The sequence below is a fragment of the Patagioenas fasciata genome, chromosome 26 (assembly GCF_037038585.1).
Source record: "Patagioenas fasciata isolate bPatFas1 chromosome 26, bPatFas1.hap1, whole genome shotgun sequence".
NCBI lineage: Eukaryota > Metazoa > Chordata > Aves > Columbiformes > Columbidae > Patagioenas > Patagioenas fasciata.
The window spans coordinates 3,654,495-3,682,132 of record NC_092545.1 but is presented as its reverse complement, the minus strand read 5'-3'; the positions used below and the strand labels follow the sequence as shown (position 1 = coordinate 3,682,132).

Here is a 27,638-nt window from a genome sequence, read left to right as displayed (position 1 = left end):
CCATTTCAAGACCACTAAGGCTTCATAAATAACAACACTTGATACAAATAAATTTTTCCAGCAATACACGAACCATGGAAGAAAAACCACTCTGCGCAGCCATCCACATTATCTCTTGTCAGCATAAATGCATAAAGTGCTCGAAAGTAAAATAAATCTATTGAAAAAATGGCCTCATAGAAACTCGTCAGGCTTGAGTCTTACGTGGTTCACGCAAAGACACTGACAGGAACAGCTACAGCAGAACAAGATCCTTGGAAAATCACCTTGCATGGGACACTGGTTTATAATCCAGTGCGTCCCAGTTGCCTGTACACCCAGGATCAGGAGAGGTTAACTGATGCAATTCAGATTAAGTCATCAGAGCAGTTTAACAGCCCCTTCAGGGGGAATCCATATGGAAGATGGGTAACGTTTCGCCCATTTAGTTTTCAACTGGTCTCCAATCAACCTAAACAGCACAACAAAGCCACTTCATCCCACAATGAGAAAGTTCCTAAAGGAGGAAGGTGTCAGGTTTGGCTATAACTGGAAGAAAAATAAAGGAACATACTGATAGAATCAAAGAAAGAAAACTCAGCTTGGTTTAATTTAAAAACCTTTTGAACAGTAACTGCAAGATCTTCTACAGAGTCTTCCAAACAAATGCAGCGAAAATTCAGAGCCATGAAGTTTTTGTGTTAGGAGAAAGGAAAGTAATCCTCAAACATCTGCCATTATCTTCAGCTCCCCCTGAAGAAAACAGTCTCAGACAAATAATACCAGCAAAGACACAACTTTCATTTCTCCACTGGAATTCAACCCCCTGTTAGCTCCAAGTATAGAAGACAGAAATTCTCACATTAGCAGTTCTTTTAAATGCCAGACACACAGATTCCTGGGTCCAGCTTTAGGGGTGCACACACAGGTGTGCCCGAGGCTCAGGGAGGGGAAGGGGCAGGTAAAAATTCTCCAAGCAGATCTGGCTTTAATACAAACCCCCAAAAGCTGCCTGAGCTCACTCCTGAGCACCCATCCAGAGCAGGGCAGCCGCACGGGGCGCTGACACGGAAACATTCATCAACCTGCAGCCCAAATTCACGCACTATTTGAAAAGCTGTTTTTCCATCAGATTTGTTTCCGTATTGAAGATGCAGAATGAGCAAGAGGCCCATACTCTGAGAACCTTATTTCCCTCCAGCTCTTTACACCCACTCAACGTGAGAGCCAGGTGCCTTCTCCAAAGCGAAGCCTGGCTAAGAGCAGGGCTTACACACAAGTGACAGATTGGGATGGATTTTAAGCCATACAAATGCGGCCTAAGTAACAGCAGGAGCACAACCCAGTCTTGAGAATCGCAGTCCTTACCTCCTTCCCTTATCCCCAGGGCTCTGACAAGACATTTTTAACTCCTATTTGCATCTTCACTAAAGCCAAAGGCTTGTTTAAATCCATGATAAAAACCTCGGGGCTCGTTTAACCTTCTTGCTAGCCCAAGGTTGAATGTGTTTCAGTGCATCTCCATGTTAATACTGCTTTAATTTCAAGCTATCTGGATCACGAGGGTTATAAGAGCTCATCAACTACTAATCCAATTGTTCTATACATCAAGGATTATTTTCCAGTTTACTAACCTGAGCTACTTGTTGCAATAATCCTTTATCTATAGTGAAATCACCAGGCAGACCCAGGTGTAGAGCATTAAGTCCAGCTCTGGCAGCGCGCAGCACATCAGTCGCTAATCGCTCTGCTATTTGTTCTGCTCCTCAGTTACGTTTTCCATCCTTCACCCAACTCCAGCTGCCAACAAAACCACCACCCAAAACAGCATTCATTTTTTTTAATCTTAAACTGGGTAATTTAAAGCTTGCTCAAGTATGGCAACGCTGCAGTGAGGATACACAGATGTATTAAAGCTCCCTGTGAAAAGAGAGCATTCGGTACTTTTATTTCAGCCGGTCAAGTTCAATGGCAGCAGGGAACCCAGCATCTACCTGGCATTGAACTCAAGAGTCGGCTGCATGGGGCAGATGATAAGATGGAAAAAATGAACAGGCGGGGTCTTTACCTTGTCTTAAATACATCTGGGGATTTCCCTTCCCTGCCAGAACCTTCTGGCTCTGCCTGCAGCTGCTTTCCCAGCTCATTCCCCGCCTGGACCTGCCTGGCAATGGGACCCCGAACGGTGTGGGACCCCAAACTGCGACGGGCGATTGTCCTCCCAGGCTACAAAATGACAGTGACAGCTCCAAAATGAAAGGGCTGGAATGAAACTGTGCAAGCTGCTGCCTGCATTCCCATCTTTTATTAAAAAAAGAAGGCAAAAGACACTTCTAACTGAAATGCATTATCCAGACATGTAGTAGTAATCTGTTGAGTCAGGAAACCTAATCGATGGCTTTCAATAAGCTTTGTTTGGGCATTTTTCTGTGCTACCTACATGACTTATTTCTATCCAAAACGTACCTTAAAACAAAAGAAAATCAAACAAGATATAAATGTGGTTTGCAAGTCAAAAGCAAAAAAAAAAAACCCAGAAATATTCACTGCCTTGATCCGCATTGGGGGAAAAAAAATAAAAAGGGCAAATAAATAAATAAAAAGGAAAAAAAACCAAAAACCTCCAAGCGTATCACGAGAACAGGATCAGACAAGAGAGCGAGGCCACCCCTTCAGGACCAGCATTAACCTGCATTTCTCCATCCCATCTGCGAGCTTGCCACTCTGCCACCCATTTTGTTTCACATTAAAGGGAAAAAAAATAATAATAATTAAAAAATTACCTCAACGGAATAGAGTAATTCCCACCCCCCCCCACCCAGGTCTGAGCCCCACGGGTGTCTCTGCCCCACAGGGCAGGTGGTGCCGCCGCAGGTGCCCACCCGGGTGGGTGCCCCTTCCCCTCCAAGCAGGCGATGCCGAGCTATAAAGCCCCGGCACGGAGAACAGGGAAGGGTTTAGCTGATAAATATAAAATCAAAGGGTGAGGAGGGGAGGTACGGGCGGCGCAGAGAGGGCAGGAACCGCGCGGCCAAGGTGAAACCGCGGCCGGGAACATGGTGGAGGCTGCCGGGGAGCCCCGAGCCACCTCCCGGGAAGAGGAAAGAGGGAGCCCCGGGTGTGTGGGGATGGCGTGTGGGGATGGAGGGCGGCTCTGCGGCGGCGGGGGAGCCGGGATGGAGGTGACAGCGGGCGGGAGGCGAGAGCAGTGACCGCGGCGGGCTGAGGGGAGCGCGGCGCGGGGGAGGCGCCGCCGAGGCTGCTCCCTCAGAGCGGGGAACAGCGGCGCCTCGCCGGCGGGAGGAGGAGGAAAAGGAGGACGGGGCTCACCTGCCATAGCGGGCTGAAGGCGGCAATGGCGCTGGGGCTGCGGCTCCGCTCCGCTCGGTCGGCAGCGGCGAGTGCGGCGGGGCCGGGGCCGGCCCGGCAGGCAGAGCACGGGGCGGGACGGGCCCCGCTCCGCCCCCGACAAGATGGCGCCCGCCGCCCTCCAGCGCTTCTCCCCCTCAGCGCTTCTCCCCTCAGCGCCCGGCGGCCATGGCGGCCCCGGGGTGGCCCGGACCCAGGGACGAGTGGGTCCCCACGCCTCGATCCCTGTCAGCGGGGTTCCTTCCTCCCGGGGCGCTTCGTTTCGGAGGGTCCCTCGTTTTGGGGGGTCCCTCCCCAGCCCCCAGGAAAATGGTGCTCACCTGTTGTCACCACAGGCTGCCCTCAGCCCTCGCACTCTCTGGGGTTTGGCTTGGTTTATTTTAGAGAAAATAGTAGTTTTTCTAATAGGAGATTGAACTTTGGGTGGAGGGAAAAAGGAAGGGTAAAGAAGTTGAGCCCCCAAAAGATTACACATGTATTCTTCGTCTTAAAAATAGCGCTTTTCTGAGATTTTCCCAGTTTTCTGGCTAGGGAATGAGGCAAAGCTGCCATCATCAGCACACGGAGCTGGGTGTTTTCAGACGAACCACAGAGATCTCCCGCTTTGAGACCCCATACCACAGCTGGACCGCACCTCTCTTGGCAAAACCCACAATTCCTGATGGGTTTTCTCAACCTTAACTCACTTTAATTTGGCTTCTGCCCTTTCCAGGACACGCAGTTCTTGACTTGCCAAGCTCATGAAGACGTTTGCTCCTCAACGCTTTCCCATGAAGCCAGGGCTGAGTCCCCAAAGCCACCTCCAATAATTTTACCTTTTTTCCCTCAAAAAAAAGCCACGCTACAACCTGCAAATTTACAGTAGGTGTCCTTGAGATCATATTGACCAACGCTGATCTTTCCCCAACACCAGCCCCTTCGTTATTTGATTACGGTGCCTCGTCGCTGTTAAGTCGATAGAAAAGCCTGTGCTCCCCGGATCGGTGACACTAATTGTAATCCATTGCATCATTTTACCCAGATCTGCAATTCTTTGTTGATCTTTCAGGTCTTTGCCTTAATAAGTTGCTGTTTGCGCAGAGTTCGGCTTCCAGGAATAAACAGGGTTTGTTCACCAGCTGTCCGACCTCCTCTGTCCTGCTGCCCCTATAAAGAGGGTTTCATCAGATCCCATTAAAACCCAGGAGATTATTTTAAGACCATAGACCCTACGAGGCCTCTGGAGCATTTGTGCTTCTTATCCTCGCGCATCATTTTTTCCACATTCACTGCGATACTCTCCTTGTTAAGCTTCTAAAAGGCTTCCCCATGAACCATATGGAGAAATATAGGACACGGGTAAGTCACAACGTGCCTCTTCTCCCACTCTAGATTATGAATATCGATCCCTTCGCGTTATTCAATACCTGGCCTTATCCCAAACTTACACACAGTGTCGGTGCAGCTTTTAAATGTTAATAGCCTTTGTTCGTTAGGGTAGAGGAACACAAAGCTGTGATGCAAGGGACATCTTAGTAACGCAAGATTGATCGGGGCTGCAGCAGTTTCACTGTTAAAAGGAAGATGGATCATACATATTCAGTGATGCAGTCTCCCTATGAGGACATCCCGTGTTCAGAAATCACCGAGACAGAGCTCTATATTCTTTTTAAGTGTTATAATTTTCTAACCTGCCCTGGTGGAAGGTGGCGGAGTGAAATCCAGGTAATACAGCAAGAAACCTGCAAGTGGGAAGTTCAGACACAACCATCAGTTGGATTGAAATTGAACAGATAAAGAGACCTTGGGGCCATGATAATCCCAAAGAGGAGCAGGGGAAAGATTACAAAGGTGGATTTAGCACTCCAGGAATTGAACTTGACATCGCTAGACCCCCCTGGAACCATGGGTTCAAACCCGCCAAAGCATTTTTCAGGTCTTTATTCCTCTTAAATAGATAAAATTACCTTCCAGGTGGCCTTCTGTACTGTAAAGTTTCAGAAAATACTCTGGCATTTCACTCACTCAGGGAGCCAGAGCCCATTTTACGCTGTCCCACTCTAGAATTAAAAGCAATTTTCCTGACATCACTGGCATCTGCAATTTCTGTTGTTAAAACACAGCGAAGAACCATGAGGTATTTACAAAAACATTCAGTCACTTTCTGCCCAAATGATTCACAGGGCCACAAAAACAGTTGGAAGAATCAAAGACACAGGATGTGCCGGTGCACGTCCTTCATAACAGCGCTATCGAGAGAAATTAGCAGTCATTAATCATTTCGTGCACAGACCTTTGAGATCCTGAAGGAGACACATTCCCTTTGTCTTTTTCTTTTATTTTCTGTGTTACATCTAATCTAGGAGATTATCTGAGCTCCTCAAAGCTCGCTTGGGATTTACCTGGCCAGGTGAGGTGTTCCTGCGTCTAGACCATTAGTCACGATAGACTTATGCCAGATTTCCCAATGCAGCCAGCATAAAATACCTGTTCATTGAAAATATATAGCCTGAGTTCCTCCTTTAATTACCCTACCTGGCCTAAATTCTTCAGCTAGAACTACAGTCCTGCAGTCCCAACGCCTTTTGATTTTCTGCTAATCAGTCATTACGCTTGCTGGCATAACGGCAGGATAAATATTATAGTATTAATGTAATCGCCGTAGTAACGATTAGAAAGCGCATGAGCAAATAGTGCCTCGCAATATTTGCCAGCCTGAATCACCACAACGTCTCCAGGCCAGCGTGCGAGTACGGACCTGAGTTCGTGCCCACGGGAGCTAAAATCCTCCGTAATGTTGTGGTGGGACGGTGGAGCCCTTGGGCTGGGCTGCGTCCTTCTCTGCATTGTTGTGATAGTCTGTGTTAACCTTTAACGAGCGCGTTCCCCACGCACGCCGGCTTTGTTTTGTTCGTGTCTTCACAGCTCTGTGCAAATAAAGTGGTAAGGACGGGACTACAGGAGGTCAGGGCTGTCCCGAGATGCACCATGGACATTGCTGGCATCAATCTTTTTGGCTGGCATCTCTGCTGTTTACTCAAAATTTCCATTTTAAACCCAAGTGTTGCCTGAATTGGGGTACAAATCATTGTTCTGAGTCCAGGGGCTCCAAGAGACCAGCTCAAAACGTCACGATCAGGTCCAGGAATGATCACTTGGGGTGTGGGATCCACAGCTCATTTCCAACTCCCTATCTTGGTGTGGTTTTGGTTTGAAAACAAGGGGGGAAACCAAAGCAAGCGAACAGTTTTCTCAACCTCATCTTAACAACATTTGATATGAACCCCACAGATGAAGTCCAGGAATTAAGAACAACCCAGCACACATGTATGCATGAATAACAGGAACAGCTTTTACTGGATTACATGAAATAAACCCTTGGTATTTCAACAGGAGGTGAAAGAAAACTCCCCAAGAAAAGGCAAGAAAATATAGCAACCTATCAGCAGCGATGTTTTCACTCTTTCCTCTGCATTATGGAGCAGTAGCTGTAAGGGGAATAGAACATTGAACGGGGAAGAACTTGGGTTTCTATTCTCTAAAGTAAAGAAAGCACGAGTGAAAAACCCTTCAAAAAATGCTGTCTACCACCACCTAGTGGAAAACACCGCTTCAGGTTGCTTGACCTACATACATTTATAGTTTATCTTGGGAACAGTCGTGACTCGATGGCTGTTTCCCCCCTCCCCAGTGTTATATTGAAATACAATTAGCAAAAAATACATATTTATTTCTAAGAACTGTTTCTAAAACTGAATGAGCTAAACACTCCGTTTTGTCATCTGCAAAATGGAGGCAGGAAGACCCAGGAATAACGCTCTGAAGTTTAATTAGCGCAAAGTGCTCTTAATAGCAAATAGGGCTTTTAGCCCAAGGATCTCAGGCTGCTTTGAGTCCAAGTACTCAAATTACTGAGGCTTCGGTCAGCGATCCAAGAGCAGATGTACTGCTGCGCTTGCTATATAGAAAGATAAATAGCACGGGCTGCAAAGCTACAGTTGCCTGAATTCACATAATAAATCAATAGGTGAGCAGGAGGAAAAAAGAAACCTGTATAGTTGCAGAATTGTTGAATCCCTGGTGTTTGGATCAAGGTGGTTTTAGCTCCAGTAGCTTTTGGAGGGAGGAGACCTTGCTTCACCTTCAGAAATGCAAAATACTTTGTAAACGGAGGTACAAACCACCCAGAGCAGCTTCCCGCGCTCCTCGCTAGAGGGTTGCTCAGCCCACATGGTACTAATCCAACCCCTATCAGTGAATATAGGGGAGAAAGTAATAAAGGACGCTTCCAGTAACAGTAACTCAACAGGACAGCTCGTGCTTTGGATGAGGAGTCAATTGTCTTGATGCTGTTCTGTCTGGTACCTCTGGGCTGCACCAGGTTCCTCTTGCTGAGTCAGGGCACGGGCTGCATTTGGCAGAAGGAGGAGACGGGCTCAGCCACCCCTCTGAGCTCACTCCCGTCCTCGTTTCAAATGCACAGGCTCCAAAACCAGCCAAGGGAGGGTCCGTACACCTTGGGGACAGCGGGAGCAAGAAAACATCGTGTATTTATCCTCCTGTCCCCATTCTCTGCCAGGTTCCCGTTGGCAATGCGGTGAATCGCTGGAGCCACATCTCCTGACTAAGACGTGACACCACGAGAACCCGCGGCTGACGGCTCCTGGCATTATTACACATTCACGCTGGCGTTTTGCTTGCAGCCACTGATCGGGCGAGACATTTGTCATTTGGAGAGAGCCTCGAAACCAGATTTTGCCACCTCGCATCAAGCGCACGTGTGGACATTGCTCAAAACCGCAGCGATAAACGATGGTTTCTGGTGGCAGATGTGCAGGCAGGAGCAGAGCAGCTTATTTCCACTATAATCTACATCCAAAAGGGTGTGGACATGGTGCGCAAAATCCTTTTTAGGTCCATTAGAGGAATTTTGTAGCACAGAATAAACGAGGTTTTCTTAAGCCATCTCCCCTGGGAGCTCAAATGAAGCTCCTTCACTGCACAAAGAACAGGCAGCAGCGTCCTTGCGGTTCTTACTCATATCTCAGCATAGAAGCGATACCAGCAAGGGAGAACAGCCCCGTTTGAACCTTTCATCGCTTGAACCCACTTGCAAACAATCCTGAAAGAACATCCACAATCTGTTCAGAGAGGAAGGATGATCTGGGTGTTGTCATTACTCTTCTCCACTGGCTCTCCGTGACTCATTTAATTCCTCATGTGGACTTACAATAACAAAAGCGCACGGCGATGTCAGGAACGACAGAATAATGAGCGCCGCAGAATCACCCTCCTCTAGCAAGCGGCGAAAGACAAGATAAACTTGCATGGTGCTGAGACACCAGTTAAAGATCAAAATAGCAGCACCACAAACCCGCTTCTGAAGTGGAACTGTCCGAATCACACTGGGAATCATCATTCTCACACATCGAGAAAAAGAAGAACTTCCTGGGGCGGGAGGGAGAATTGGGCTTAAACCAAAGCTCATCTTGACCTGGAAACTGCAGCAATGCTTTTCGGTTCCTTCTTTCCCCAGCTGAACTAACGCTTGTCATGGGAGTGCAAACCAGGCAATTATAGCGAGCGTGGATGCCACACGGCTGGCCAGACCCGCTATTTATAACTCTCCACCGGCAGAGCTTTCCTGCTGCGCACAGGTTAGGGTAAAACCCAGGCCTTGGTGGGCTCAGCCTCAATAAAACCAGAAGCAGCAAGGCCTGGCAGCCCCCTGCATGAGAGCAAAGACTCAGAGATGCAAAGATAAAAAAAGCGAATCCACAGCAGAGCCTGGAACAATGAACTCCAACTTCTCCCCCACAAACTGCCCTTTATTTTGTTAACTCCTTCCCTGCCCAAAGTGCCACCTCTCCGCTGCTCACAATCAGCGCCAGACACTCCGATTCGCTGCCACCGAGGTGTTCTGCAAGCTCCGTCCCCTCTTGCCACTGTTAAATTATTGACCCTACCTGCAGCAGAGGTGGGAGAAGGGACATGAGCCTGTGACAGGGACCAGGACAGCGTCCCCTGCACTGCCCCTGCCCAAGGGATGTTAAACCCACCTCCCACAATTTTATAACCCAGGCTGACATCTCCAGGCGTTCAGCATCTCAACCGAGTGAAAATCATCCCCTTTGTTTGGCGAGGAGGATGGAAACACGAGCTGTTTGTGAGCTGAACTTTGAAGCGGCTCCTCAGCCATTTGAAACGCGGCCACCCAACAAAGAGAAACCTTTGCAAGAGCATCTTTGTGGTGTTTGAAGTTGGAGACCATCCGCTGGGCTATTTTTAGGCACACATTTGAACTGGCCGTGTTACAATCCTGCCTCTGTTCTCATGCAATAAAAGGCGGAGAGGATTCACTTGACCTGCAGTAGCCAATACACAGAAAATAAGACGTTTGTCTGGAAAAGAACCACCCAAAATAGCAGTAGAGAAGTCACGCTGGGATGTGAACTGTTGGTGTTGAGACAAGGAAAATGAATACTCTAGGAGCTGGTAGGTTTTCTAACGACATATTAATTAAAACAACTGCTAGAAAATGATGCAGTGATGCTAACCAGTATTTGCAGGTTTAGGGATCTGAAATCTCTTTTACACTAAATGCATAAGAGTAAGAATTAATCCTTTCTTCAGGGATTATTTCTAGATCCGCCTGACATTTCCTTTGCTCAATGCAGCTTTTAGCTCAGAAACTGATGCTCTTCAATATGCAAACCCTGCCCTGGCAGCTGCGTTTTGGCCGCTTGGTTTGACCACATGCGTTAAATGTGACGCAACACAGTGACGTTTTTACAGCCCCACATTAGGCTTTGCAATATTTCGGTGATTCTTGCTATATTCATCTTGTGTCTTTCCCCTCCTTCAGGGAGCTTTTCAAGCTGGGAGAAGAATCCCCCAGACCCCACTGTGGATGTGTTAACTTCTCACTCTCACGTCAGCGAGACTCCGTACCGCCCGTCTCCCGCTGCCAAGCAAAGAGTGGTTCAAGCCTCGCATGACAGGTTAATAGCGTGATTTGCAACAACAGCTTAAATAAATGGTTGCAGGCATGAAAGACAAGCAGGCAGCTAATCCTTTAAAGACTTAAAAGCAGCTACAACATCAGTCCAAGTAAATATTTCAAAATCAAATTAATTAGTGGTGACTAGTGGGTGTTTTTCCTTCTTGTTTTCGTTAGCAGCCCAGGCCGAAGCGGCGATTCCTCCACAGAACTTGCGTTTTCAAAGCCAAAATCGCTATTTCACAGGAGCGGAAAGAGCTGTCTCGGAGAAGATTCATTGGGATTTTGTTCCTTATGGTAAGTGCAGCAGGGCTGGGAAAGCTCCGTGGGATTCTCCCAAGTCTGCGACACAAGACACAACATCACAGCTCAGTCTCCACCACAAGGACAGCGATGCGGAAGGAAACGTTCACTTCCTGATCCTTGTCACAGGTCAGCCCTGTCCATGCAGGCCACAAAAAGGACCTAATAATCGTCTTGCTTCCAATTAAAACCCTCCTAGATATGGGCAGAACCACAGAAGGAAAAGCCTCAAGGTAACAAGTACCTAATCAACACAAACCAAAGTCTGCCCGAGCCTGGAGAAGCAAAACAGTCCATGAAATATTTTGGAAACAATCATTTCTAATCCACAATTAAGCTTTTTTCCCAAGATTTTATCTTCCCTTGACCCTTGGCTCCATCCCAGAACAAAGCCGGTTCTCTTGGGAGGGAGGAAACTGCTGTGGCCCACTGAACTGTCTGGACTATTTTTAGTTCAATCCAGCATTCCTAAAAACCTTAAGACACAGGCAGCTTGAGGGTAGAGGAAAGGAACCCTGTGAATGTGCATATCCGCATTTCACACAGCATGAAAACACAGCTGGGGATGAACACAGAGCTCCAGGAAAAAGGCAAAGAACGTTTTCATTTCAGCAGGTAGAGAAGGCAGAAAATGAGGGTGGGATTCCTGACCTCCCCGAGCTGGAAGAGGCAAAGCAAAGGTCTGGTTTGCGCTTACCTGCTAAGCTGATGAGCTCTGAGGTTCAGCAATGAGGAAAGGGCCAAGTGGGACGGCAAGAGGAGACCTGGAGGTAGAAATCTCACTGGGGAGAACAGGAGAAACACCCTGAGGGAACGGCCAGGAGGAACGGCCGAGGGAGAAGATGCGATTGTATGAATGAGCTGAGCCTTGGGAGCTTTAAGGACCAGGCACAAGGGGGAGGAGGATGCAGAGAGTGTGGAGAAACTGGTTTGGACCACAGCGTAAGCGGAGTGAAGCACAAATCTGATTAGAAGGGACAGAACTGTTGTGCCGAGTCATTTCTTCCTGCCCCGCGGGGCTTTGACGTTGTCTTTTGTGCTAAGCGAAAAAATCCATAGTGCGGGAAGAGCAGCAGCAGAGCACGGAGCCTCTCGGTGGCAAATGTCGCTGAATTTGGCTAATTGCAGTTGACAGAATGAAAGCAAATCCCGACCGCGGGGCTGGGCTGAGTGTTCCTGCACGACGGGTACCAGAAAAGAGCCAGAGATGCTGTTGCAGATTGTGCTGTTTGTTCAAGAAATGATTTGGTTTAGGGCTGTATTTATAGCACGGGGGTCGTAGCCTGCGTGCTCTGAGTCATCGCATTCTCTCTCCATCCCTGCAGATGTTTCACACAACTTCAGTAGAATACTTTCAGGACTAAGATCGGGAACTTGCTGGCCAGCCCAGATTCCTCACCTGGCTCTGCGGACAAACAACCTCCAGCCGGGCCTTGAGGGTGAGGAAATACAAACCACCAGTGAGAAAAGCGGTTAGAAACTCAATTTTCCTCTTGTAGCATCACCACAGGACTAGTGATGGGCCTTGCTCATCACTTGCCTAACGATCAACAGTGATGCTGAGAAACATATAGAACACATAGAAAGTTGCTACCTGGAGTATCATAAAACAGCTGGGGTTGAAGGGACCTCCCCAGCTCCCCCAGTGCCACCCCTGCCATGACAGGGACATCTTCACCAGCTCAGGTTGCTCAGAGCCCCGTCCAGCCTGGCCTGGGATGTCTCCAGGGTTGGTTCAGCCACCACCTCTCTGGGCACCCTGGGCCAGGCTCTCACCACCCTCAGGGCCAACAATTTCATTACATCCAGTCTGAATCTCCCTCCTTTAGTTTAAAACTGTCACCCTTGTCCTATCACAACAGGCCCTGCTCAAAAGTCTCTCCCCATCTTTCTTATCATCCCCCATTTAAGCACAGAAAGGCAGCAATAAGTTGTCCCCAGAGCTTCTCTTCTCCAGCTGAACACCCCGGCTCTCTCACCCTGTCCCACAGCAGAGCTGCTCCAGCCTCGGATCATTTTTGTACTTCCAGCCCCTTTTCCAGGATCAGGCTGCAGCACCTGTAGAGGGAACGACGTCCTTCACAAGTCTGGCTGTGTGGACAGATGCAAAATCACGACCCTGTAAGAATCACAACAAGCCTTGAAACAAAGAACTGAGAGACCGGGGTAGTGGGATGAGCCTTCAGGGCTGTGGCTCCACCTGGACTCAGGCTCACGCACCATCTCCATGCTGGTGAAACCCCTCACTGCTCCACCGCATCAAGCAACCGACACAAGCACAATTTCTGCCTCTTCTTTCAAGGGTTTAGCAGAACCATTTGCACAACGCTTTGGCTGATTCTGCCTTTTCCTATCGCCCCTTCCCACTGCTGCGTTTATCTCCACCTATGACACAGAGCCCCTTTCAGGCAGGCGTTCTACATGCTATCCCAACAGGGGCACTGACCACAACCTAGAGATGCAGCACTGATGTGATATTCGCGATAAACCCTCGCAGAGCCTATGGTGGTGCTCCCAGCAGCATCTCCGGGTGCGCAGCCTCTCCTGGAAACCCACCAAGGTCCCCCAGCCAGCGCATGGGCAGTGGGTTCACTCCTTAGCTCGACACTCGAATGTGAGCGCTCGGTACAAATCTGCTGCCCACCCTCAAGGGAAACGCTGTGGGAAGTGTTAGAAAATGAGTTACACGGGGTGGCCACCTCTGTCAGCTGGTGGCATTTGCACCACCAACAGTGGGCAGGAGCCTCCTGGAGAGGACAAGAACAGGTCCCACCGCCTCAGGGAGCACAATGAGCTCTTAACGATGAGCCACTGCTAACGAGGAGCAGAGAAAGAGCCGCTCTGGATCTTGCAGCCACCTCCAGGGCTTGGAGTTCATGGCTGCAGCCACCCCAGAGTCTCCACGGCCGCCTTGTTTGTTCACCTGGATGTTTCAAACAGCTTCTCTATGTAAGGGAAGTTTCCTCTGATGGGATGATGCTTGGCAATTTTCTTTAGCTTTGTTCACCCAGAGGGCCAAAAAGCCCACAAAAACCTTCCCAAACAACCCACAAAGCCACCCCACACATAAAACCAGACATTTACTTCAAATGCGTCTTTGCTTTTATAAATAATACATTGGGGGGATTTTTGTGGGACTGCTGGCCAAAGGACTCTAGAATCACATTTCCAAATGTCTTCCCAGGAATTTTATGGTATTAAATATATAATCATATAAATCTACCACAGAAGAGCATCACTGAGGATACCCGAATTCAAGTACTCCTAGAGAAAAGCCGAAAATCTGGGTGCGTGTTCTTTCTCCGGAGCTTCTGTGCATCATAACACCCCGTGGAGATATATAAATGCCGACTATTTATTTCTGGTAGACAGCTGCCCAGAGTGGGTGACGCTCGATAAAGCAACCAGCTATTCAGTATTATCCTCATTCATCGGCGTTCGGCCGGCGCCTTATTTATCATTCAAGTCCCGCTCTAGAACCAGAAACCTCTTCCCAGGCGTTTTCCTCTTCCCCACATCACTGTAGCGACTCAGTTCGTCCCAAACCCCCAACAGTCCTGATTTTACAGGAGGGGAACAAGGATCTAATATTTTAACAAATAAAAAAGCTGACGGCACCCATTCCACTCAAACCCACACCAGAGCACCGCTGATCGGCCTCGGAGAAACGAAGTCGAATTTTCCAATCTCTTGAAATAAATGTAAACTACTTTGCGAGAGGAAATTGCACCCTGGCCATTAATCGACATCTGAACACCTAGAGAACAACTCCGGAGGAAAACCATGCTTAGAATGCAAGATGTCAGCTCAACAAATGAAGTCGTCTGGATCTACGTTTTTCCAGGGGTCACCAGAGCTTTTTTGTTTCCCCGAAGTGCCTCTTTTTTCCCAAATTAGACAGAAAACAATCCCTGTCGAGAGGGAGATTTCCCTTTGGCCATCTCTCATGCAGACAGCCCTGAGCATCAGGGCAGAGACTGTTCATATTTAAACACTGTGCTGCCTGAGGACTTTGCTTCTGTCAAATCAAAACCACACTTATTAATTGCTTTTCCTCCAGAAATGTCAGCGTGTTCTTCTCCTGCCCCCTGCATTTCCTTATCCTTGAGCCAACCCAGCTTTCCGCATCTTCTCAGCCCCACTGGAAAGCATCTTCTCCCTCCCGCTTTTCTTTTGCATTTTAACTTCCCTTCTGCTTCCTCTCCCCTTTCCCCAAACCCAAACAAACCCCACATTCTTATCCCCTAATAGCGGCTGATTCACCGTTTGCGTCAGCAGCCGCTCTCCCGGCCCAGGCCCGGCTTTAATTGCCGCGTTTCAGCTGCTGCCAAGGACGTGACAACACGTGGGAAGAGTCGGCGCCGGGAACGCGAGGCCGAGGTGACGCAGCAGAGAACGTGCGGAGGGAGATCCCAAACTCAATCAGCCGTTCCTCAGAGCGCAGCCAATTAAGCCAAATGAGGTTAAAAAAATACTTTGGCTCAGGGTTTGGGTTTAATGGAGAATGTCGGAGGAGGAAAAAAGGCCATTTTCAGAGGACTTTCAGAGCGAGGCTTTTATCGAGCGCGGCTCTCATCTCAGCATCTCCACAGACCTGCTCTGCGCTGGGGGTGATAACCCGCCCCTCTTCCTGCCAAAAACGCTCAGTCCGCAAGGCGCACGCGATAATTGTGGAGTATCAGCGCAGGCCAGGTTCCAGCAGACGCTGTCACACCGCGCAACAAAAGGAAACGGGGGTTTGGACCCTGAAACAAAGAGATTACAAGTCCGGGGTCTTGGTACGTTTAAGTAGGGCTGAGTGTAAGGTTCAACAAGCGAATCCTGACCTGGCGAGGTTAATCCCCGTCCCCGGCTCTGCCGATCCAAAGCTCAGCACAGCCCAGCGCTGACGGCAGCGGCTGCATCGGGCAGCAGCACACGCAGCTAAAGCCTTAATGCGGTTGCCCAGAACAGTTTCTAGCGCACAGCGAGATCTGCGAACGTGAAAAGGAGAAACTTATGGTTTGTACACAGAATATAGCGAGGTTTATTCATATTAAATGCACATACTTGCATCACTACTTGTCACTTGTCCAGGATGCTGAGTCTGTTCCCGCTTCAGGAGACAGATGGGTTTTATTTTACATAAAATAGAGCTGCTGATCTGTTTTCCCTGAATAACATATCACTGAAGCTAGCAAAACAATACAAACAGGATTTGTTCAGTACAAACTATACAGAGATTTCCTTTTGACCAGTCTAGGGAGTTATGCACAGCATATTATCTAGACAAGGACAAAATGATTCCAAATATACATAGAACAGATGGAATTCAAGTGTCTCCGATATCCACGCTAGTCAAAACGAAGCTTTTTGGTATTTAGACACTTGAGTCCTGGTCCGGATCCCAACTCTTCTGCCTGTATCTGTTTGGTTTAAAATAATAAACAAAATTCAACAACAGGCCTTTTAAAGGAGAAGCGGATTTTGCCAAAAGCAACAGCGGCGTGGGCAATGGTTTGCTTGGGAAAAATGTGTTTGTTGAGTACATAACCTTGGTCAGCGGGACAGGAGGAGTTGTGCAAATGCACTGTGTGTAAATTGTTTAATGCAAATGCAGTTTCCCCCCTCTTGCACACGTCTGAGTTTGTTACTCCAGATGAGCACAGGACAAGTAGATCGGAAGCATTTCTGATGGGCAAAAGAATTTCACTACGGTGTTTGCCTGCAAAGGTAAACCCAGTGATAACCACAATCTCACTGGAAACTGAAATAAACTCTATAAAGAAATAAAAAATACCTTTGCTGCTGAAACCGGCTCATCTGTTTTTGGAAAATTGCTAGAATTGCCCAAAAAAAACAACTTATGAGCAACCAGCATGATGTAACCAAGAGAGGAAAACACAACAAATCACATGTTCTTCCCACCTAACGTTGCAAAATCCTTTTGGTCAAGTCCACATTCAAACCCCCCACCCCCCAATGGAAAAACCTACAACACCTCAAACCCAGGAACTGGCGTCTTGTGAGCGATTCGCTTCATCTACAACCTTACAGGCGCTGAGATCCGATGAACTAACAGCTCTTACCGCCAACCTAATTAGAAATGCAATTTAATACATCGTTCAATCGTCAAAATCCGGGATGTCGTCGTAGGAATAGCCCCGGTAGCCTTTGGATGCGTAGTAGGCGATGCGCAGGTGGTAGAAGCCCGGGAGAAACACTAGGATGCCGATGATGAGCACGGGGACGGCGCGGTCGGTTCCCTGTGGCACAGAGAGAGATGTGAGCACAAATAGAAAACGTACATAGGGGAGCCTTTCCTTCTTCAGCCCTGCCTCGCTGAGCAAATTACCACAATTATTCATCCCTATGGTTAGCGGCCAAAAATGTCATTCAAATCAGAAATATGTTATCTTCAGGCTGAGCAAAAATTCCTCTCCCTGGTGTGGCAGCTACAGGAAACCCTCAACTCAACTCCTCCTTTGGATAAGAGAGGCGGCTCTCCTATCTGAATTGCCGCTGATCCACCCAAAATGCTGCCGATTCCATGATAAGCAGCAGCTGTCGGTCCTAAAGTCATTCCATACGGCACGGGGTAAAAGGAGAAACGTGCCACACAGCAGCACCGAGTCTGCTATAAACCACAGATCCCGTTTCAATGGATCATGAACGCAGAGGGATGAGCAAAGTGGGGCTGTGTCTGGAATCTCCCACTGAAGGTGCCAGATCTTCACTAAGAGAGCGAGGATCCCAGTGTTAAGTTTTGCCAGGACAGCGAGCAGGGATGTATAATAGCATTAAAATGAAATTATAGCCCAGGTAGGACAGAGAAACTCAGCCCTCCTGGGCAGATCTCCAGCTACAAACCCACTCAGGCCATCAGAGGGGACATTAGAGGGGACACCAGAGGCTGTCACAGCAGTGGGGCAGCACGGGGCATCGCTTCCTCGCTTGGAATTTTGAAACGGAACATTTTGGTTCATGGCAGGCTTTGAGGAACGGGCGAGCAGGGCAAAACTGCTACCAGAAGCGTAATTAAAGCACTTACGCCTTTGCTGATGTATCCGGCCAAGAGGAGGGCGCCGATGATGATGAGGAAGGTCCCAATCATGAAGAGCACGATGGCCAGCGCGATGGCCTTGTAGGGGATTTTTGGGGGGCTCTTCTTGAACTGGATGGCAGAACACAACGTATTAAAGAGCTTAACCCAACAATTCCCCTCCCACACCAGCAGATATTCTGTGATTCTATGATTCTGTCTCAAGTTGGACAGGACCCATAAGCATCATTAAATCCAAGTCCCTGTTCCTTACAGGACAATCGTGTAGTTGCTTTTCTCCATCCCTGATTTTTGGTACAGCTGGAACCAGAGCAATTAAAGCTGTTACACCAGCATTACAGAGTTGGTTACATATTTTCTTCGTGCATATAACACCTCTTATGATTTCTATATGAATGACTTGCCATTAATTCATTAATGAAAACTTCTAAATGTGGGTACGTAAGAAACGCTCAGATATTGATGCCGGCCCGATCTTTGCTTTCATTATGTTGGGTTTTTGAACGATTCTCAAGTAGGATCATTATGAAATAAGGCACTGTTGTCTGTAGGCCTTGTACTGAACAGACTTCAAACTGCAGAGCCGCATATGAAAAAGCACTGTGGTGTTTCTTTGGCAAAATTTATGCAAACTGGGTAATTCTGAGCAGTTTCTTACTTTGGAGGCCGCAGCTACAGCTGCTTTATTTAACAACAGTAAATGAAAGCTAGAAACAGGACTCTAAAATGATACGAGCAGGCAAACTGACAGCATTTGGTGTTCAAGTACAGAAGATGAGTTAATTCAGCTACATCTGCTGACGGTTTTCAACCCCTTGAGTGTGTAAATTATGAAAGACAAAATAAAGCAGATGATACAGAACAAATCATTGCAGCAGGGCCCTGAAACAGCGAGGAATCCTGCCCGCGGAAATAGCAGAAAGAGGTTTTCTTGCCCATTTTGGTACCTGCAGGTCAATATATCCATCATCAGTGCTGGAGAGCTTGGAATATTTGACTTTGCTACTGGGAATGCCAGCAGTCAGATTGGTACGGGACGGCATCATTACAGAGAAGCTGGAGCATCAGCTGGAACCTGGAAGACAAAAAACAGCGAGAAAAGGAAAATCAGAGCAAAGTGGATGATCCTAGAGACACGGATCGAGTGGTCACAGTGAAGAGAAACAAAAGCGTCAAGCCTGTACTAACCAAAAGGTATCTTTGTTCTTTTTCATACATCTTTGTGCATAACATTCATAAACCTTTGACCATAAAGTTCATAAACCTTTGTGCATGAAGTTCATAAACCTTTGAGCATGAATCTTAGTTCTTTTTCATCAATTCAATCTGTCCAAACAAAGCTTCATATCTAAGCCTAAAATGCACAAGTATGAACATAGCTGCTGATATTTGAAAGCAAAGTCAAACTGTATTTAAAACTTGTATTTAAAACAAGGTAGAACTTCCAGAATAATACACAATGTATAAGCAGCTCTCATTTCGCAAGGAGATGTCTGAGGTCCAGCTGCTTCTACACAGGGACACTAGAAAATAAACCCAAAGCAGGACTAAACAAAGCAGCTTTTCAACCAGCTATTTTGCAATAGATCCATTAAAAATAAATACCTAACACCACTAAAAACTCGAGCGAAGTGGAGCTGTCGTAACAGACTCCCCGAGGGATGACTCAGAGGAACGTGACAGGGGGACGGGGTGGTTGGTGCAGGAGGTGACCAAAAAACCCACAAGAAGCTAAAAAGCGCAGGTCTGTCCCGCCCTAAGGAGGCAGAGTTTAGGCTGAGCTTTATTTAGTTACACCAGAGCTGTACCCTGCAATTCCCCCACACTGGTGGAATTTGTTCCTCCTACGGTAAATTTGACTTTTATAAGAAAAAAAAGAACAAACCATGATCTTTTATAAAAACCCTCTGAGCTTAAACCCCCTCAGCTGCACCTTCAACTCGATTATTCCCCCCCGCCCCATAGCAAAACCCAAGCACAGACAAAACACATTTCAAGCCCCGTTGATAATGGAAATAACACCCATCTATGGGGTGGTAATGGCCGCATCCTCAGGGGTTGATGTACGGGGGGGGGAAAGCCAAAAAGAAACAAGCGCATCTGAAATGTGGCCGATGCCCTGAACACCCCATTTCACCCTTGAGGACCATGGGGTTTATCCTGACTTAGTTACCAGGCTATTCCGAGGAATTATTTCCAATTTACACTTGCAGAAACTGGCCTGCCCTTCTCATTAATTCACTTATCATGAAGAAAGAGGTTATTGAAGACTAATAATACAAGGAAACCTCTCTCAGTCCTCATGTTTAAGGGCCGGGTACAAAGTCCACTGAGCTTCACTCACACTCTACATTGGTTCTGGGTCAGAAACAAGCTGTGCTGCGCTCTTAAAGAGGCAAATAATTGGTGAATCACGCTTATAATTCGATTATTCTGATATGCTGCACTACAGTTGTGTTTTAAACACCCTCAGAAGCCGGGGAAAGGTTTCCAGGGCAGAGCTCAGGCCCATAAGCTCGTCAGTAAATGCAAACATGACATTTCAAGCCAAAATCCTATTTATGCCCTAAATAACAGCAATATATTTTTCTCCCTTCTCTTCCCAGGGATAACAAAGGAAAGGGGATGTGATTTTTCCCCCTTTCGGGAGCTCAAACGTCACATCTAACAACAAACACACCGACCCCCCCTCCGAACCCGAAATGGTTTCTCTGCTGCGACGCGCAAGTTCCCAACAGCTGGGAATTCCCCCCAAAACCCCTCACGGGCTCCAAAACATGAATAAACCCCCATGAAGACGCTCACCCGCTATTCGCGCTGCTCCATCTCTCCCCTCACGCGTCTCTCCTTCCCCGGCCTCCCAACAACCCAGGAAGTTTATTCCCCGCCGCCGCCGTTTCCTTCCAGGTTAAGGCCGCGGCCTCCGGGCCATTTCTCAGCCTCCGGTTTTCAGGCTCATGGGCCAGATCAGCAGCTGGAATTGAAGTTAATGGTCCTCAGGCCACGTCCTGTCACGCCAGAGCGGATCGGTCACCTCAGGGCCGCGTTTGTTGGTGGTTTGTGAACCGTGAATTTAATGGTCCTCAGGCCACGTCCTGTCACGCCAGTGTGGATCGGGCACCTCAAGGCCGCGTTTGTTGGTGGTTTGTGAACCAACTTACACATCGCTCCTATGCAAATAAAGCTGATTTTCTAAAGGAAGATCCGGATGTAATTAAACCGTCAGATGCTGCATAAAAAGCTAAAGTCAGAAAATTGTTTGGAACACCTGGAGCAATATTAACCCATCACAGAATGCAGGAATGTGAGGGGTTGAAGGGCCCTGGAAAGCTCATCCAGTGCAATCCCCCATGGAGCAGGAACACCCAGCTGAGGTTCCACAGGAAGGGGTCCAGGCGGGTTTGAATGTCTGCAGAGAAGGAGACTCCACAACCTCCCTGGGCAGCCTGGGCCAGGCTCTGACACCCTCACCAGGAACAAGTTGCTTCTCAAATTTAAGTGGAACCTCCTGTGTTCCAGTTTGCACCCATTGCCCCTTGTCCTGTCACTGGTTGTCACCGAGAAGAGCCTGGCTCCATCCTCCTGACACTCCCCCTCTAGATATCTGTAAACATGGATGAGATCACCCCTCAGTCTCCTCTTCTGAGAGAACATGGTGGGGGATTCACTTCCAACCACTCCAAACAGACCTGCGGGAATTGCCGTGGTTCTGGTTCCTGTAAGTTAATAAAGCACACACCGGATTGAGCCTCAAACGCCTCATCTTAAAAGTTTCAAAGAATTCTCCCTCTCCCTTTCTTATTCCTTTGCTCCTTGGTAAAAAGCTCAATATATAAATATACTCAATATATAAACTTCCAAAGCTTGTGCTCTCAAACATGGAGAAACACAGCATTAACTAAGCCTCCCCAGCTTTTATTTTTAAATTTATATTTTAATTGTGAGTATGAGGGTTTGGCAACGGCAAAATAAACATTCAGCTTCTTTAAGGATTCATCCGGAACACAGAGAGCGTGCACAAGTGCGTAGATACTGATGCTGAAGGACGTTTCTTGCGACATGAGGCCACTCAATTCAGTCATTACGGCTGTAAAAATAGGCAATTAAACCACGGTTTACAATGCGTTTATGAGTGGAATAGGACAAATAATGAGTTTGGTGACCGCCACTACAGATTGCACCAAAAGGAATTTGCTACAATCCCCAGCCCAGCTTTACGTGCATCATTGGAAAGCAGAATTATTCTCAACACCAGGAATCTTTGATTGTGCACTGATTTGCTCACTGTACTTGTGGGTTCAATGGCGATACAATCCAAGAAGGATCATATTTGGGGTGAAAAAAGCCTCCTGGTTACCCAGGGCATCCACCGCTCCTGTTCTGGGCAATTTTATTCAGGGCAACAACCCAGCAATTGCCAAAAAACTTGAGTGCAGCTGGGTCAGATCTCGCTGTCGAGATGTTTTCTTAACATCACCGAACGGCTCAGGATGCCAAGTTCGAGAAAATAAATTGGGGTACACTATGGAAATGTGAGACAAAGCTCCGTATGGGAGCTGAAACCACACAGGGAGCCACCTGCACCACAGCAAACCAGGGCTTAAGCAGCAGAAACGCCAGGGTTTAAGCAGCAGAAATGCCAGAGCTTAGAGCATCCCTGCTAATAAAGCAGCACAAGCAGCAATGGGGAATCCAGAGCAGGATGTGCCAAGTCCCATCCCCAGCCTGAGCAGGACCAGCTCCTCTCCTGGTAGCTGCATCATTCTGACACAGCACAATTTGTCTCTTGATCGGTGCTGCCACCTTGTGAAATTCTGCTCAATCTGTTCAAGTCCACGGGCAGTTTGTGCTCAGGATGTTCTTGTCTTGCCCACAGCCTCCTAAGAAATACATCAGCATCTCCACAGCACTTGAGAGCCTGACGGACAACCCAGCACAGCACAACTGTAATTGTATAATTGGTTTTCAGTGTTTCTCCCTTTGTGACAAAGTGGAGTTGCTCATTTCAGACAGCAGGAAAGGATTTATGGCTGGCAGCAATAAAGTGAAGAAAAATAACCCCAGAAGGTGCCTGAAATGGTTTTAAAATCCTATTTTTCATCAAACTCTCAGGGTGAAATGTGGTGTAAATCTTACATCTCCATCAACAATAAATACAACCATGATCACAAAGCTCCTCAATGAAGAGGAATCGCCGGTGGACAGGTAACACTTGTCACCTGGATTGTGTAAGGTGAGGACAAAAAAAGACCCAATGAATGCAACACCCAGCTTCACGTGGATCAGCCAGAAATGGAACCAAACCCAGAAGGCTCACACGGCTCGTTGGTCACCAAATCACTGCGTGTGTGTCCACGCACCCCGAGTTCACCAAGAGCTGCTGCACCATTGGGAAAAGCTGCTCCGCAAACCCCTGCTTAAAGGAAACAGCATCACAGAGCGATGAATTATCCACACTCCTCATTTCAGCTCCTAAACCATCCCAGCACGCACTGGTAACCCCAGCGCAAAAGAAGCGAAGTTCCTCTGAAAACGCAAAGTGTGACAAAGCACCGATTCACCCAACCACATTTAAACAGGATAAAACCCACAAAATTATAGTCTTTATTTCCATTTTCCAAGTTGCAGAATACCGGCTTCAAAAATAAATGGATGAAGGGCAAATAAAGTCGTGGCATAACTGAACAGCAACCTGACAGTCAACTAATTCCACAGGTGAAAGTCTAGGAAACAGCTTTTTAAATATTGCACCCCTTCTCTAACACAGGTTGAGAGGAGGAAGATATTTCACCTTAGGGCAACATCTAAAGAGATTATTGGAAGTATAGGAACAGACTAGAAAACACCTAACAAAACCAACACAAAACTTCCTATTTCCAATGACGAGGGTATAGCAAAAGAGTAAGGCGAAAAATATTTACAAAGATATCTACACAACTGCCTAACGGTGCTCATACGATGCTGCAACGCACTGGAATTGCTAAAAACACCATTTCCTCCTCAAAGTTGGTTGTTGTTTCCCCTCAGTCCGGCTCCAATTAAGAGCCTTCTTGTTGGTCTTCGATCTTTGGAGCCAGGTAATATTTTAAGTGTCCCATGTCGGCAATCTTGTACTCCACAACTGGGGAGCAGAAAGACAAAGAGATTTAGAAGGTTCTTCAGAAAAGTCAAGAGCTCTTAATGCAGTTCCATGAGATTTTACAAGGCAAGATGTTTCTACTTACCAAGAGGAACGTCTGCAGACATGCTGAGTGTCACTGTGGGGGACAGCGGGGTGGCTTTGGTAAAGAAGTTGAGGTACCTCAGAGCAAAGGTCAGTTGGACAGGCTCATTCATCTCTATTGTAACCTGGAAAACCAGGTTAAATGTCAATAAATGCAACAGGGTCCCTCAGGCCTCTCAAGGGGCCACCCCTTGAGGCCACACTGTGAATCCCAGGGGCAGTTTTGGGCCCCTCAGCTCAGGGCTCAAAATGGTGGCACCAAAATCACCTCAGGGCTCAAAACGGCAGCACCAAAATCACCTCAAAAACACAAAATGGCGGCCCCAGGGGTGGTGGGCTCACCTCATGAAAGCCCTTGAGGTGCTGGAGCGAGTTGGGAGAAGGGAACGGAGCTGGAGAGGGGCTGGAGCACAAGTGTGATGGGAGCGGCTGAGGGAGCTGGGCGGTTCAGCTGGAGAACAGGAGCTGAGGGGAGACCTTCTGATCTCTGAACTGCCTGAAAGGAGCTTGGAGCCAGGGGGGTCGGGCTCTGCTCCCCAGGAACAAGCGCCAGGAGCAGAGGAAACGGCCTCAAGTTGCGCCAGGGGAGGTTGAGGTTGGATCTGGGAACAATTTCTTCCCCAAAGGGCTGTGGGGCATTGGAACAGACTGCCCAGGGCAGTGCTGGAGTCACCATCCCTGGAGGGCTGGACAGACGGACATGAGGTTCTCAGGACATGGGGCAGTGCCAGGGGTGGGTTATGGGTGGACTCGATGAGCTTGAGGGGCTTTTCCAAGCAAAATGATTCTCTGATTCCAGTTCCATGAACCTCATGCAAACGCAGCCAGAACTGTTCCCCACTCCACTCTGCGCACAGGCCCTAGGGTAGGGACTTGCAGTTGGTAACAATCTGTTGACTCTTAACTATAAAAATACACCATGCAGTGACCCAACCTTAACCCTCAACATATCAGAGAATTATTCATATTAGTAAAAACCTCAACACAGAGAACACCACAGTCACCAAGAAGGTTTAACTTACAGCTTCTTCCTCTTTATCCACGTTACTGGTCTGTGACAGTTTGATGTTTCCGTTGCCCAGCTCTCCGTTAGCGGAGAACTTCACGCCGTCTTTCGCACAGGAGATGACAACTGCATCGCCGATGTGGCTGAGATCTCTGCAGATGCGCGCGAATTCAGCAGAAGGCATTTTCACCACGCAACTGTATTCTTGTTCCTGTGAAAGAAGCGTCAGAATTCAACTCCGACCAAGAAGCTTGGTCTACTCACTATGCTTGACTTTGTCTTTCCAAAGGAAATTACATCAGAAGCTCAAAGTTTGATGTGAAAATGGGAAAATGCCCATTTCTGAGACAGTACAGTCACTTGAACCGCTACTTACTGGAATTCCAAGCTGCTCCACATCGAGGTCCATAAGCTTCATCTCATAATCAGAAACCTTTTCCTGATCTAACGAAATAAAACATAGTTTGAGCCAGTGTTTCCTCAAAGTTTTCATCCTGAATTTAACTTTTGCCCCTTTCCTCCCTCCAGGTAAAAACAGTTCAATTATGACAATAAGATCCACCTTGTTTAATTAGAGCTTGAAATCTGGAAGTGACCTCAACAGCCTTTTGTAGGCTCTAAGATGGGAACCTGCCAAGGGCATCTCTTTGTGGCCTAAACAAGAGTCTCTTACAAAGAGAACATTTGTCAAGTTGGCTAAGCTAACATCTCCAGCCAGATTCACAATTATCAGGTGGCCCCTCTCATTTCTGAACTATTTCTTGTCACTTCCTTCCCCCGCCACCTGCACGGTTTATGAACATTACCTAAAAATATCACAGTAGAAAAGTCTGCTCTCAAATTTAACACTCACTTGGTGCTTCAAACACTAGAGCCAACGTATCCGCATTGTCTTCTGCTCGCAGAGTTATGATGTCTTCGTTGCCAGCACACTTCAGTATTTTGGACATGCTGGGGGGAGGAAAGACCGGTTATTCAGAGTATTATAAAGACAATTGTCAGGAACACCAGCCCATTGTCTGCTACTGAATGAAAACAAGGCTGACGAGCAGCAGCCTCGTAGGGAGCAGTTTCACAGTGAGGGTGTCAGAGCCTGGCCCAGGCTGCCCAGGGAGGCTGTGGAGTCTCCTTCTCTGCAGACATTCAAACCCGCCTGGACCCCTTCCTGTGGAACCTCAGCTGGGTGTTCCTGCTCCATGGGGGATTGCACTGGATGAGCTTTCCAGGGCCCTTCAACCCCTCACATTCTGGGATTGTGTGATTCTGTAATGCAGTCCAGCCTTTTTCTTTACATGCAAGCTGAAAGATACCCCCAAACCAGGCTATTTTTAAGAAGAAAAAGCTGCCAAGTTGAGATTTCTTGCATGAAGGCAGGGAGAATAAAAAAGGTCCCCAAACTTTCAGGCAAACCCTCCATGGGTGCAGTCCCCATGTCACGATTTCTCGGAGTTTTCCTGCCACCTTGCTGCAGCACAGGGATGCTACAAAGCCAGACTTAAACTGGACCGGAGGAGAAATAAGCTGGCAAAAAAGGAGCAGCCTGATAAAACGAGAGGGAACACATGGGCAGGAGGAAGCTGATGGGGTAACAGCGACAGGAGTTGGTTGAATAAGAAGTCTTTTGGTGAAAATGCTAGTTGTGGAACACCAGCCCATTGTCTGCTACTGAATGAAAACAAGGCTGACGAGCAGCAGCCTCGTAGGGAGCAGTTTCACAGTGAGGGTGTCAGAGCCTGGCCCAGGCTGCCCAGGGAGGTTGTGGAGTCTCCTTCTCTGCAGACATTCAAACCCGCCTGGACCCCTTCCTGTGGAACCTCAGCTGGGTGTTCCTGCTCCATGGGGGGATTGCACTGGATGAGCTTTCCAGGTCCCTTCAACCCTTCACATTCTGGGATTCTGTGAGCAGAGCCCGGGTTCCCTCCGCCCCATTCCCTGGCCGGGCAGTTACGCGCCATGGCCGCCCCGCTCCCGCCAGCCTTTCCCGCCATGGCGCGCCCGGCAGTGACGTCACGCCGCCGACAGGCCCCGCGAAAAAACGGCGCGAGAGCTCTGAGGAGAATGGGGGGAAGGGCCATAGGGGGATCCCAACGGTTCCGTGCGCCCCAGCAACCGCTCCCCGGGGACGGCGGGAGTGAAGGCGCCCGCTCGCCTCACCCCCTCCCCTCACACACCCCGCACCCCTCGGGCTCGGGCCCGTCCCCCGCACCCCCCGTCCCAGCGCTCGGAAAGGCCCCGCCGCCCGCACCTGGAGAGGTTGACGCCCATGGCGATGTTGCGGTCGCAGCGGTAGGTGTCGAAGCCCTCGGAGCGCAGCGTGAGCTGCACCAGGGACACGTGCGAGGAGTCCATGCTCTGCAGGCTGATGCCGCCCGAACCCAGGTCCCAGCAGGCCTCGGTGATGAGGTCCTTGAGGGCCTCCAGCACCCGCTTGAGCACCGAGCCCTGCACCAGCCGCGCCTCGAACATCCTCGCAGCAGCGATGGGGACACAAACAGAACCGGGGACACAAACAGAGGCCACCAACACAACCGGCCGCCAAACTAGCGCTGCCCGCCAACTACCCTCTTTTATAGCCTCCTGCGCCCCGCCCACCGCCGCGCCACAGCCAATCGCCTGCGGCCCTCCCCTCCCTCAGCGACAGCCAATTCAGGCTCACATGACAGATCCCCCCCGTACTCCGGCCAATCCCGGCACCGCTTCGCCCCCTAATCCCGCCCCTTCGTTCGGCGGGAGCCAA

General features: G+C 48.5%; 3 protein-coding genes across 4 annotated transcripts in view; all 3 read right to left on the bottom strand.

Moving 5' to 3' along the window:
- SLC23A2 (solute carrier family 23 member 2) overlaps nucleotides 1-3,455 on the bottom strand; it is a 56,214-nt gene extending 52,759 nt beyond the window's left edge. Inside the window, exons 1-2 of one of the 2 annotated variants that reach the window (XM_071799304.1) lie at nucleotides 3,310-3,397; nucleotides 1,614-1,779 (exon numbers count right to left, since the gene is read on the bottom strand). The gene's annotated coding sequence lies outside the window, so the exon portion shown is untranslated. Of the gene's footprint in view, nucleotides 1-1,613; nucleotides 1,780-3,309 lie in introns of both variants that reach the window. The other variant, XM_065856640.2, reaches the window with a different exon arrangement.
- A 12,177-nt stretch (nucleotides 3,456-15,632) lies between these two features.
- Nucleotides 15,633-20,767, bottom strand: TMEM230 (transmembrane protein 230). Its single transcript, XM_065856883.2, has 4 exons — nucleotides 20,478-20,767; nucleotides 18,620-18,747; nucleotides 17,661-17,783; nucleotides 15,633-16,875 (listed from the first exon to the last, which is right to left on the bottom strand). Exons 2-4 carry the CDS (start codon nucleotides 18,716-18,718, stop codon nucleotides 16,735-16,737), a joined length of 363 nt encoding a protein of 120 aa, XP_065712955.1. The 5' UTR covers nucleotides 18,719-18,747; nucleotides 20,478-20,767; the 3' UTR covers nucleotides 15,633-16,734.
- Nucleotides 20,768-23,253: 2,486 nt separating this feature from the next.
- On the bottom strand, nucleotides 23,254-27,476 carry PCNA (proliferating cell nuclear antigen). The gene is made up of 6 exons (XM_065856839.2): nucleotides 27,147-27,476; nucleotides 25,755-25,852; nucleotides 25,278-25,345; nucleotides 24,918-25,112; nucleotides 23,897-24,020; nucleotides 23,254-23,793 (listed from the first exon to the last, which is right to left on the bottom strand). Exons 1-6 carry the CDS (start codon nucleotides 27,365-27,367, stop codon nucleotides 23,711-23,713), a joined length of 789 nt encoding a protein of 262 aa, XP_065712911.1. The 5' UTR covers nucleotides 27,368-27,476; the 3' UTR covers nucleotides 23,254-23,710.
- Between the last annotated feature and the right edge of the window lie 162 nt (nucleotides 27,477-27,638).

Bases quoted from the DNA above. Each gene is read 5' to 3' on its own strand.
- PCNA (XM_065856839.2), bottom strand. From the start codon at position 27,367: ATGTTCGAGGCGCGGCTGGTGCAGGGCTCGGTGCTCAAGCGGGTGCTG. The intron at 25,853-27,146 runs GTGCGGGCGGCG...TCCTCCCCCCAG, and splicing joins ATGGGCGTCAACCTCTCCAG to CATGTCCAAAATACTGAAGT. The intron at 25,346-25,754 runs GTGAGTGTTAAA...TTATTTCGTTAG, and splicing joins TCTAGTGTTTGAAGCACCAA to ATCAGGAAAAGGTTTCTGAT.
- TMEM230 (XM_065856883.2), bottom strand. From the start codon at position 18,718: ATGATGCCGTCCCGTACCAATCTGACTGCTGGCATTCCCAGTAGCAAA. The intron at 17,784-18,619 runs GTACCAAAATGG...TCTGCCATCCAG, and splicing joins ATGGATATATTGACCTGCAG to TTCAAGAAGAGCCCCCCAAA. The intron at 16,876-17,660 runs GTAAGTGCTTTA...TCTGTGCCACAG, and splicing joins CCGGATACATCAGCAAAGGC to GGAACCGACCGCGCCGTCCC.